Source organism: Pipra filicauda, unplaced genomic scaffold (assembly GCF_003945595.2).
Source record: "Pipra filicauda isolate LSUMZ 115617 unplaced genomic scaffold, ASM394559v2 scaffold309_size868695_pilon, whole genome shotgun sequence".
In the NCBI taxonomy this organism is placed as follows: domain Eukaryota; kingdom Metazoa; phylum Chordata; class Aves; order Passeriformes; family Pipridae; genus Pipra; species Pipra filicauda.
In genome coordinates, this window is record NW_024104431.1 from 142578 (window position 1) to 155914 (window position 13337).

At 36.4% G+C, this 13337-nt stretch overlaps 1 protein-coding gene across 5 annotated transcripts in view; it reads left to right on the forward strand.

The window, feature by feature from the left end:
• Nucleotides 1–13337, forward strand: part of ATG7 (autophagy related 7) — a 119370-nt gene that overhangs the window by 46428 nt on the left and 59605 nt on the right. For all 5 annotated transcript variants that reach the window (XM_027748455.2, XM_039383417.1, XM_039383419.1 and 2 more), the window contains one exon: nucleotides 4613–4735. In XM_027748455.2, coding sequence (XP_027604256.1) covers nucleotides 4613–4735 — 123 coding nt within the window. The remainder of the gene's footprint in view (nucleotides 1–4612; nucleotides 4736–13337) is intronic.

Consider the following 13337-nt stretch of genomic DNA (forward strand, 5'->3'; position numbering starts at 1 on the left):
AATTATTTTATTTTTCCTGGAAAGTAAACAACACTGTTTCAAGCTCTGCAGATGCAAAATGCCTAGGAAAGAAAAAAGCCAAACCAAATGTAAATACTGGTGAAAAGTTTTAAATTTCTGTGACAGAAATAAGGCATAAACCATAAGCCAGTTTTGCATCAGTAGCCAGGTTCTTTGGGTTAGGAGCTTGTTTTTTGTGTGCTTACTTAACCAGATATTAACTTTTATGCTATAAAGCAGTGCTGGAGCCCGATTCTCTTTCTGGATGTCTTTCTACCCAGCAAACTGAGACTTCTTTGTGCAGAATATTGTTAAAAAGAATATAACACAAAGGCTGCACATCTGTTTCCCGTTTCAAAACAAGTTCTTTTACTCTAGGTCTATATTTCTTTCCTCCTGCCATGAGATTTGTTTTTTTTTTTCCTTCAGTAAACAGACGAGTATAAAAAGATTGCTCATGAAATGGGTTACTGGGTATTGTTTACATGGGAGACTTTGGCAATACAGTAATTTGACCCTGTTGTGATAATGTGCATCCACAGCTTCGTTTGTTCCACTAAAATGTGGATTCTCCTGTAGCTGCTCTGAAATAGAGGACATGGTACTTTCCAGTTCTCCTCCTAAGATCTGACAAATGACCTACAAGTGAGAAAAAAGATAAGAATGCCCTAATAAATCTTTATTGCTCCAGCTTTCCAGGCCTGATGCTAGAATTATACCCTTCTGGTTCTTTTTGTTGTTGCTGTTTTGCAGTTTTTTTCTGCTTGAGAAAATTAATTGCTGCATAGTGACATATGACTGGGTAGAGACACTTTTATTCCCAGGAAAAGTTTATGCAGGATTTTTCACATCTGCAACTAAATAGTTTGAGATCAATAGTAATAAAAATTAGAACATCTCTCAAGTATTTTCCTTCCATAAAGCTGTTATTCAGAATGATCACATTGGTTCCAAGTGTAGTGTCAGCAGCAAAGAGAATTGTTCAGAAGTGCAAAAGCAAGCTCATGCCGACTTATTAAATCTGGAAAAATTTTTTAGAATTATTTTGTGTCCATTTGTTATCTTGACTGGCATTATTCCTGATGATCCACAGAGTGTCCCTATGTGGTCTCCTGGCGTAGGAATCTGAGATGAGTTTTATTTTTCCTCATTCTTTTTTCTTTCTGAGTTCTGTTCAGTGGCTACTGAACAAATATATGCCATGTTACATTTATCAGAGAACAGCTGCTACTGAATTTGTGTAGTAAAGGTTAAAGGTGTTTATCCTTTTTGTGGCATTGTAAAGTTTTAATTGTCTGAACTGGGAAATAAAATCCCTGAGGGTGACAAAATGTTCTTTGAGTCGCTGCGTATATATTAAAAGGATTTCATTGTAACGTATGTCTTCTTTAATGGTACCACCACTGCTCAGGCAGCAGAGTGCTGCTGCCAGGTCCTTTGGCTCCTTGCCATGAAGTTTGTTGGGCCATGTGACTGGGATTTCAGATTTAAAAGTAGTTAACAGATACTTCTATTCAGCAGGCTGCTCCCATTATAAAAAGCAAGCAATTATAATCAGCAAGTACGTTTCTCAGTAAAGCTCTTCAGGTTTCTCTGGTTACTAGTAGAAGAAAAAATATTTTTTTTTTTTCGTACTTTAAGTATTTCAGATACTGCAGCTATACTCAAATTTGTTATCCAAACCTAAGTTTGCCATTGTAGCACTGTGGAAAGTCACTGCCACAGAGCAGGATGGCATGATGGAGTTGCTACAGGGAGAAAATAAACCAGGGCAGTTCATGCAGAGCACCCTGGCACACTGAATTCATGTACTTACTGAGGAAGCAACACCTCACTTCAGGCCTGAGTCACAGGTTTTTTGGAAATGAGGATTAAAGCACAGTTAGCTGAGTAACAACATCAGCCAGATTTAAAGGCTGTTTGATAAATGACTTGTATGTAGTAAGGTTGCACTCAATTCCTGCCTCTGCTCATAAAATTTGCATATCCCAAGATAGTTTACATCTTTAGCAAGTTTTACCTCTGTGAAGAGACCAAAATATATTAATGTTGTTGTCCCTGCATTTCATGGATATGCTGTAAAATTTTAAAATAAGGCTAGAGTTTATTGTGTATAGGCTGGAAATGGTTTCAGTGTGCCATGACCTATAACCTGGCCTGCATCACCAAAAATCTGCCTCCTGAGTTCTGGATTGTGGTTCCAACAAATGGCACCAGCAGCACACTGGAGAACACTGATAGCTTTTGGGGGATATGCACAGGCAGGGCTGTGAATACATTCTAAGCTTAGAAGTTGGCATCTGCGTACAGTATTTCACAAAGAGCCAGATGCAAGAGATTTCTGCACTTCAATTGGTATATTGTAATTTTGAAACACAGAAGAGTCATTAAATGTATGTGTCTATCCACAGTGCAATTTGACTGGGATAATGTTAAGAGGACACATCTCAAATGAAATGCTGACGTTGTACAGTTCTCTGCATTGCATTGTGAACGTTCAGATTACTTTGTTTCTCTGGAATAAAAAAACACAAACAAAACACAAAGAAATACCTCTAATAATATTTTAATATCTTTTTTCCTTTCCTTTTTTCTTTTTTGATTTCTCATTATGTTATGGGTCAATGAACAAATACACAAAACCCCACGTATGGCAAAATAAATAAATAAAGCGTGAAGAATGATTTCTGCTGATTTAGTAAGAGAACACTAAGTGCTGGTTTTATGTACTTTAGGAGCATAAAGTGTGGTCAAGAAGGTGCCACGTGTTTGCTATAGTCACCTACATCTGTCTTTTTCGTAGTTGTGTTTCTGTTGTTTCTCTTTGTGTTTTTTTGAAACTTAAGAATGCATTAGATAATTTTGCTGCTAAATGGACATTTTGCATGAAAATCTGAGTGAAGATCCGAGTCTGGTTTTATCAGTAAACTTACAGTTCTGTCAGCTAAATATGAATATGTTTTTAAATGAGTTTGAATTCCTGTAGGACTCAGTGTAAAAGCTCACTGGACGTGTTTTGCTGAAAAATGCTATCGGATGGTGCAAGTTTCCACAATTTTAAGATTTATCAATGCAAAGGGGTTTTGAGACAATTAGGAATTGTTAAACTAGAGAAGAATAAGATTGTTGAGAGTAAGTTGTGAAGACCAGTTGAGGAAGTTGGGGCTATTCAGCCTGGAGAAGAGAAGGTTGTGTGGAGACCTCAGAGCACCTTCCAGTGTCTGAAGGGGCTACAAGGAGGCCAGAGAGGGACTGTCCATCAGGAACTGTAGTGACAGACAAGGGGGAATGGCTTCAAACTGAAAGAGAGTAGGTTTAAATTATATATTAGGAAGAAATACTTCTCTGTGTGGGTGCTGACACCCTGACACAGGTTGCCCAGAGAAGCTGTGGCTGCCCCATCCCTGGAAGTGTCCAAGGCCAGGTTGGACGGGGCTTGGAGCAACCTGGGCTAGTGGAAGGTGTCCCTGCCCATGCCAGGGGTTTGAACAAGATGAGCTTTAAGGCCCCTTCCAACACAAGTCATTCTAGGGTTCTGTGATTTGGATGAGTTAGATGAATTCATAATGGAACTCTCATTTCCACTCTTCTGAAAAGCTTGCCTCTTCTGATCCAGGGTGATCTTGCTGATCCTTCTCCTGCCTCTCTAGCTCTGATGTCATTTATATTTTTCCTTTGTATTTAAATATTGTGTGGTTTTGAGATCCCTACATGCATCCTGCTCTGCTACACAAACCTCTATAGGAGAAGTTACTTTGGAGTCTGTCAAGCTCAGCTGCTTCATCTGTAAGCCTGGTGACAGCAAACCAGGGTATTAAATAATCAATGGTAGAACCTGGAACAAAAACGGGGAAACAGCAGATGCTGTGTTGCGCAGTCATAAGTTCCTTCCGTTTTCTGGCTACCTGCTTTCACAAAGCTTGTGGAATCATCTTTATCTTTGAGATTTTTCTTCTGTTCCCTTAATCTCCATCACACTGGATTGAAATCAGCCTGGCAAATAGTTTATCTAAGCTAAAGCTGTGTGAAGTAAAATTCTTCATGGTCGGGGGATTGAGACGAGCATAAGCTAAAATCTTCCTCACAGTTCTTGTAGGAGTCTGTAAAATTCTCCAAATGAAAGATAAACTGTGAAGATTAGAGCAGAAAAATAGAGAGTGCTTTAAGATACAATAATCTCAGAACCATGAAGAGGTTGGAGACTGGGAGGATGTTGGACTTGGACACCGAATCGGGGAATTTTTCAGTCTGTCCCAGCATGGTTCTTTCCCTTCAACTGATACATTGGAACAGTCTTTTACTGTGTTTTGTGTAACTCAAATGCTGCTTTCATGACTTTGCAGCGAAGTGTTTCTTCTTGCCATATCATCTGTCTTGTTACAAGCTTAAAGGCGTGTTTAAACCAGGAAATCTTAAACCCTCTTCTCTTCCCTCTTGCCCTCACCTTTCCTCACTTTAGGAATAAAGTTGGGGAAATTTTTAGCTGCTTACAATATACAGTCATTTTCTGAGCATAAGAAAGTTTGTGCTTTTATTTTGTGAGCAAAATATGATGACGAATCATGTTATGGGTATTATATTTTAAATACTTTTCTGTTTGTTTATTTGACAGGTCCTTGAACAGTATGAGCGAGAAGGGTTTAATTTCCTAGCTAAAGTTTTTAATTCTTCACATTCCTTCTTGGAAGATTTGACAGGTCTAACTTTATTACACCAGGAGACACAAGCTGCAGAGGTAAGAAAATACAATTTGGATTTTAAGAATTAGCCATGTGATTAAGTGAATCACTGATAGAAGTAGCCATGTGATTAAATGAATCACTGATAGAATCAAGCAGTGGTATTTGATTTACTCAGTGATTTGGACATTCTCTTAAATTACTTGTAACTTTTTATATCCTGGGTTTTCAGATACTGCTTTTAAAGGAAATAAGTGACTTGTGTTATGTAGTATAAGGAAATCAATTACCATTTTAGGTCAATTAAAATGTAATTATTATACTGCTTGAGGGATTGTAGTATGGGGTAAACAATGCTGTTTGTCTAGTGACAAAAGTTGGAATGTGGGAAGAAATTGGGGTATGTTTTGATCTCATGGGCAATAACACAGTCTAAAGAGTTGTGATAGCTGAGTGTGTTCCATAAAAAATGAAACAGGTATCAGAATCATAGAATGGCCTGGGTAGGGAGGGACCTTAAAGATCATCTAGTTCCAATCCCCCTGCCATGGACCTCTCACTAGATCAGGTTGCTCAGGTATCTGTTTTAATATTGTATTTTAGTAATGATTAGTGTTCCCTACTCCATCTGCCAATGTCTATACCACTCTACATCATAATTTAATTTTGGCATAGTCGTATCACATGGATGTTTCTGAAGTGATTATTGAGTTACTGCAGCCTGTGCAAATGGTGGAGCTGTTTTTTCAGCTGGAAATGGCTCAACAGTGTTGCTTAATAAGGTTGGGGGAGATAATGATAACTTGGCTCTCTATTTCGTGTTTTAACCTTTTAAAATAATTGGAGCAGATGCTGGAAACATTCAACTGTAAAATACCTGATGCATTCTTAAATCAGCCTGGTAATACCTAGAAAATATTTAAATATATATATGAGAGGGATCCAAGAAAGGAGAAGAAACACCATTTAACACGTACCACTTATTAACAGTTAGAATAATTGTGGTCTGATTGCCATGCCTGACTTTTAGACTGCTAATGTAAAATGTAAAAACAATTACAATTGCCCTAGTTAGTAATGTATTATTTTGCAGACATCAGTCAATAAACTTCTTTTGCAGTTTCAACGTGTCCACAGGTGTTTGTTTATGAAGTTTTAGATACTTTCTACAAAATGTGGAGTCAGGTGTGAGTTTATTGCAACTTACTGACGTTCAAAGTTTATAATAAAAATGAAATTAGTGTGCTTTCAAAAAATCTTTTGATTCAATGCTGAGGTTTATGTGATGAAATCATTACTCATACGTGGAAAAACTGACATACAAAATATTTGCAGAGCTAATGCTTTCAAATTAGCTTAACTGCCATAAAACCAGTGACTTTTCTTGATTGCTTCCCTGTAGTATTGGTATATTTTTGTAAAAATTCATCTGTTTTATCAGGATTAATTAGTATAATAGTCTTGATAAAGTCTGTGTTTATGATGAAGGTTAAGGTCTGATAGGCAGATTATCTGCAGATGCTGGAGCATGCTTGCTTGCTTCGGATTAAAAGACCTATTCTTTCGTTGCATTTTACCACTGTTGGCTCTTAAAATCAAAGAGGTTGTTTTGGGGTCTCCCACTACCCCCTCAGAACATAATTTGGGGCAAATTTTAATTTTTTTAGATGCACAAGAGAGTGTTTTTAATATATTTTCTGCTGAATTATTCTTGTATTTTGAGCTCATTTTTCTCACACTGCAGTTGGTGAGTGTGAGGTCTGCAAAATGGTTTTTCAGGTTTCTGGCTACTTTGGAGCTGCCGTTGGCAGAAAGTGTTCTCTAAAATGGAAGCATTAGATTTGTTAAGGTTGGTGCTCCTTAGATTGGTCTGAGATATATATTCTTGTTATGTTCTAAAGACTGCAGCAAAAGTACTGAGAGGTTTCATAAGACATTTATGGGCTCTTTTGGTGAATAGAATATTTGATTGTTCTGTTAAGGAGTTATGTGCCTTTCAGCATGCAAACTCTTCGGAGAGATTTTATAGGTTATTGGTGGGTTTGGAGACCCTAAAAATAGTTTCTAGTAACTGAAGATTTTCCTTTCCTCCCGTTTAGTAAAATTTCACCAGTGCTATTTCTGCACTGTAAAGAAAATAGACTTGTAAAGTTAAATGTCATCCAACCTCATATTTACTGCAGTAGCATCATAATCAGGTTGTAATTCTGCATGCAAAATCACTGATATTTGACTGATAAATTTGCATCTGATAGGGAAACAACTCAATCTTGTGCTTTTTTAAAAAGGATTGCTCTTAAAATGTTGATTCATTAAGAGGATTTAAATGAATGTTTTGCTTAGAGTGTTTTGTTGCAGTCAGCAAAACTGTCATGCTGGTCTTATGCTTCAGCATCTTAAGTGAAATCACACACTGAAACTTTTTCTTGTTTTATAAATTCACCTAAATGCTTAGCTGCTTTCATGATGTGTGTATGTAATTGCTTTGATGAGAAATTGCTTCTAAATTTGAGGTGCTTAAAAGAGATTCTGGATAAGTTATGCGAGTTCCGTAGGAGTGACAGAACAGTTTTGGATGGCCTGAAGTTTCCATAAAAACTCTCCCTCCCTACATTATTAGCACAGACTGCATTTTCCCAGGTTAAAGCAATACAACTTGCAGTAAGAAATGGGAGACTTTTCACTTACTGAATATCGTTTTTACTTGCATTGTTCAGTTTCCTTTTCCAGAGCTGGTCTGTTGACCCAAGTATTAATGCCATCTTGACATGCTTTACCTTGTCTTTTTAAAATGACTGATAAGAATATAATCCTAGTTCAACGTGCAATCAGAGTAGCAATCATAATACAGATTTAGTTTGTGGTTTAACTTTGATACTTATTGCAGGAATTTTAGTTAATAAAGCACTTACTTCTTTGGCGTGAGATGCATCAGGAAATTATAAATGTTCCACGTGACTTCCTTCGTGACAATTTACTCAGTAAATAGTAATATTAGCAAGTGTTTCTGTTCTGTCTTGAAATGACAGTAAATTTTAGGCATCTGCTTTTTCCACATCTGGCTTTAATTTAGGTTCTATGGAATTTTTTTTTTTTTTTTTTTTTTTTTTTTAATACCGGTTAGATATTTATGTACAGCTTCAGCAAGAGACTCTGATGACACACATGGCTTTGAAGGCCAATAGAATCTGTGGGAAACTCCCATGTCAGCACTTAGGTCTTGTTTCCACTGGATACAGTTCATTTAGGGAGCTGCCCAAGCTCATGTAAAAACTGCACTTCTGTTTTCCAGATCACTTTGTCTCCTTGCTCCTAACCTAAACTTTTAAACTTGACACTTGTTCAATGTGTAGTCGAGTTTAATAGCTGGACTTAAAATAGAGACAGCCTATGGATCCTTGAATTATTAGTGAAAAACTGGAGGTGTTGACTTGGAGACAGAACAACCAAGTGGATGATTTCCAGTTCAGAACTTGGCTGGGCTGGATTGTTGCGTGTCAGTGCATCCCTAACCCAGCTGGTTTGCTCCCCATAGACACCAGATTTAACCCTGCAAAGGGTAATGCTGTTTGCCAGGGTCGAAAGCTCTTCAGATTCAGTCTAAAATTACAACTTTCCTGATATTCACTCTCCTACTCTGTGTTAAAGGTTAATTTTTACTGATGTGACACTGCTGGAAGTAAAAACTAACACAGTTTTAAAGCCCACAGCCAAGGTTATTCCATAGTTGTGGAAAAACCATTCCCATTTGTAAGATTTTCTAAGAAACTTAGTTCTTGAAGGCTGCTCGTTTCATTGTTGCCCTTTTCCTCCAGAAATAACTGCCACTGTTCTTCGAGACCCAATTAAACAAAGTAACCAAGCTTATCTTTGCTGAGACTAATGTAAGTGTTCTTGAAATCACCAGGAGTGAAGCATCTTATTTGAAAGGGATTGCCAATACCAGAAGGAGTGATAATAGTGGGAAAGGGAAATTTTGGCATGAATTCACTGTAGTATGAGCAGTTGAATTTCTGTACAACCATTTTCCAACTATATTCATTTTCAGAAGTACAGAAGCCTCATTTCTCTCTGTTCCTAGTAAGACCCAAATGTAACTATACTTTCTCTTCCTTTGGATTTCAATTCCTAAATTACTTGAGTGCTTTACTGTACTTACTGCTTTCATGAGGATGAAAGAAGATTATAGAATATATACAAGAAATAAAATTTTCACTTTGTTTTATGATCGATTAAAACATGAGAAGGCGTAGAAGTCTTGTCATCTTAAGGGTGTCATAAAGAGTTTTGGAAAAAAAAAATCAAATCCAGACCAGAGTTCGTATTTCTGAATGTGATTATAAAGGTCAGATATTGGTGCCAGCAAAATAACATGCCTGTGTTATTTTGCTTTAGTAATGTTGTAATTCAAGTTTTTTGTCTCTTACAAAAAGTGGGATCCATAGCATCTGTAATTTCTATGACAAGTTCTTGTGGTTAGTGAATGAACCCTGTTTGTTATTTGCAAAATCACTTTTCTGTGCTGGTTTACTGTATCCCAAGCTGTGTTTCTTATCCTATGCAAGGGTAGGATCAATTTAAAAAAAAAAAGGATTCATGCTAGTAAAATACTCAGAGCTCTTTGACTAAGAGAAAACACAGAAACCCCTTTTTTATTCTGTTTCTGCACTTACTTGACATTTGTGCCTGACCATTTTTTCAGTCATTTCTTGGGGAACAAGGCTGAGCTGTATAATAGGCAACTGGTATTAAAAGGGAACTTATCCTAGTTTGGAAGAAAATTCAGAATTTCCAGTGTGCTTTACTATTAAAAATATCCTGTTTGTTTCTGATTCTGCATTATATTATGCAATATATTTGATGTTGAAACAATAACATATGAATAGCCAAAAAAAATCCCAAGCAAAACAGAAAAACCCAACTGCAACAATATTTTAACAGTAAGTTCTTTAGCTTAACAGGTTTTTTCTGTTAGCCAAACAGTCTTCAGAAGTTAATTTTACTTGATGTTACGAAAACTTCCTGAAGAAATCACTACTGATGGGTAGACCAAAATTAATATTTGAGACTTTTCTGTGTCCGTGAGCTTTTTTGTTTTCATGTTTTTAATCTGGTGCATTTCAGGAGAAATTCACTTTGACAGATTCAGGCCTGCCCTGGAATTTCTTTCTGAAGAGATTAAGAGATTAATTTAGTTTTTTTCAGGAGGTAGGTTGTTTTTTTCTGTCTTAAGTTTTCTCATGATGTCAATTAGTGTCATCATATTTCTTCATTCATCAAGCAGTATTTCCCAGATCTTCAAATAATGGTAATTTTTTTTCTGAAAAAGAATTCCTGTTGAACACAGTCCAAGTGAGAAATGAGTCTTGGTTAGAGCAGATTTTAAAATGTGTGTAAATGTGCAGTGCCTAAAATAGATTTAGTTAGTCTGTCCTTCACACACTGTTCTGCTGAACTGATGGTATTTCTGCTACTGACATTTTGCCAGGCGAGGTAATTGTTACATCAACACAGAACAGTTCAAACTGAGTTTTATAGCCTCTGAACGAGCCCCAGAATGGTCTTTAAGCTGAAACCTTATGTTGCTCTTTGAAGATTTTAGAAATACCTGTAAAGTGTTGCCTCTGTTTGGTACCAAAACATGATCTCCTTGTCTTTCCCCTGATATCTTTACTGATAACTTCAATTATTATCCCTTATTATCGTCAGCAACTGGTGTGCACAAATACTCATATGTTTCATGATATGTTTGAATAAATACATATTCGTGCCTTTAGGATGGGGAGTGGCATTTGCAGTCATTTTATTTTGGGGGAGCCAGGAGGAAGAAGGGGGAAGGACGGTTGCTTGTAGGGTTGTATGGAAGGGAAGATGTCAGGGATGAGAACCAGCCAACCCTCTGAGCTGAGTCAGAGTTACAAACATCTTTTCATCAGACAACCCTCAGTATTGTTCGAATTCTGAAGGGATTTTAAGTGAGGGCAGCTATAAAAACACTACCCATACTACTACAAATGAATAAATCTGCATTGTCATAAACATCCGTTATGACATCTCAAAAATATGAAATGACCTTATAAAATGTTTTTACTTGAAAGTTTTGACTTGTAAATGATGGCATCTTTCAGTAAAAGGCACTACTGCTTAACTCCACAGATTGATAGATTTGCTAGACTGGTACAGTTATTAGTCAGATTAAATGAAACTCTGCAAATTCAAATATAAGAATCAATTCTTGACGGCAAAGACAGAGAAAATGCTGATTTATTCAGTATAAAGAATTTTTTTTAATTTAAGCTGATGTTGCTATCAAGTTGTCTTTTTTGTTTGAAATTTCAAACACATGGAAAAAAATTTGACAAAACTACTAAAAGAAATAAAATAATGGCATTTGGATTAGCAACAGATGAAAGGGTTTTTAGTGCTTTTTTCCTGTATTTATTTTCCTGTCAATTGCTGTCATAGTGCCAAAGCATTGATAGGGTTTAAATCTCTATATACAATGTCACAGTAAATCTCACATAACTATAAAATGGAAAATGCTGCTGTGAATAAATTTATAATTTCATCAGTTTTTATGTGAGAGGGAAGAGCTGTGAACAAATAGCTGTACAAAGCCATCAACCTCAGTACTCCAGCACCTTTCCAGGTGCTAGGGAACTGCTGAAGCATAAATGTGTGCCTCATGTTCTTCATGCTGCTTATGCAACTGGTGAGCACTGGATTTTTCATCCTCTGTCTAAACAGTATTGATCAGCAGAGCTTTGTACTGTTCAATATCAGACATTCTCTACCAATAGGGCTCAATGTCTGTGCTTTTTGACGTTTCCTGTTTTAATGATAACAGCTCCTCAGGTACATTTGCAAAGGTACACTCATTTTCTTTATGAATTGTAGTAAATGATATTAAATTGTACTTTATTTACGATTTTAGTGTAATTTTAGTTAATGGTGAACATAGCACCCCAAAATTTGAAGGAACTCCTATACTTAAGCTGTAAAATCTGAAATAGAAACTTGCTGATGTCTCTAGAAATGAATTGTGCCTCTAAGGAACTTGGTACATCTCATTACATTTCCATAAGTCAGAAGACATAGCCCCAGTTTTCACATGTAATGATCCATCACACTGAGTTGGCATCAGTATGACAGAACAACTTCAATATTCTGGTATAATTTCTTTGCCAGTCTCTGACAGTGCAAGGTGACGAAGTTATCAATGAGTTCTGTACCTGAAATGGCTCATCCATTACTAAAAATATTTGTTAAATTAGGATTATAACCTGGTGGGTTTTTTGTTTGGTTTGGTTTTGTTGTTGGGGTTTGTTTTTTTTATGTGTGTGGGCTACCAATTCTCTTCTAGAAAGATTTTCAGACTTAATTGGAAGGAAAAATCACCAGTAAAGAAGGGAGAAGAAAAAGAATTTAGAGATTAAATTTCTTCCATTCCAATACACTTTGTCACAATGAAGAATGAATACATTTTTCAAGATGCATTCTATTATTCTGCTGTGAAGAATAAGAAATTACACAACACAGACAAACATGCTGATAAGCTTCATTTTATAATTAAGAACATAAATTATACAATGTGCATCTTAGTTCAAGAGAACAGTTGCAGAGTATATGAGCCCTTGTCAAGTCAAAAAAAAGGAAAAAGTTTGCTGTTGGACAAAGTACTCCCAGATGCAGGTTTCAAGAAGCACATATTGTTGTAGCCTTGCCCGAAGGTGCTGTGAATGTCTTGAGGCAAATCTTCCTCAGCATTCCCTGAACTGTTGAATGTTGGAGTGTTAATTGAGTTACTTGTATTACATCTGAGTGAGCTTTTATTGTGCTCAATTCATCTTATAGGCTGTTAAATGTTGTCCAAGAGTATTTAATTGTTAAAAGTATTTGCACTCTTCTGACAGTCTGTATTTCCTCTGGAAATGTCTCTCAAACTTCTCTTAAGGCATTCAGAGTTGTGCAAGAGAATTCGTGCAGTCAGTTGTCACACATACTAAGGGCATTGGTGTTTTGTTATTGCCAGCATCTAATTTAGGCTACCTTTCTGCACAAACAGTTATGGCTTCTTTTCTAACTCTGTAAGCTTCTGACTTTCCTGTAAATATTTGTATACCTAGTGAATGGTAATAAGTGAAGTTGATTGCACTGTGAAGAGCTGTTGAAAAATCATATAGATTTAGCACAGCTTTTCTCTAGTGCCAGCAGTTGCTAATTCATGTGACCATCAGAGGAAATTAAGCATCACAAATTTTAATAACAGAACATGAATTTCAGACATACGTCTATGTGGAAATCTCATATGGAAAACCATTTGTAAACTACTTGTCAGCTTAAATTTTTGCAATGTCTTAGGGTTTCTTCCTTTATGAACTATGGCATAATTTTACCAGCACGATTGTTTAAAGATTTGCATCTGTGTTGCTACAGTAATGCAAATATTGTTGGCTGAATTTTGGTTGACACTAATTTTGCAGAGATTTATAAAACAGGCAAATTTGAGTAGCCTTGAAAATTAGTACTAACCTAGCTTTTACTGACCTGAGTTTTCTTTCTGTTTGATTCTGAATATTTTCCTGGTGTTTGCACTTTAATGAACATCTCTGCAAAGTGCTGGTATTTCCTTTCCCTTACTGTATTTCAGGTTCTCTT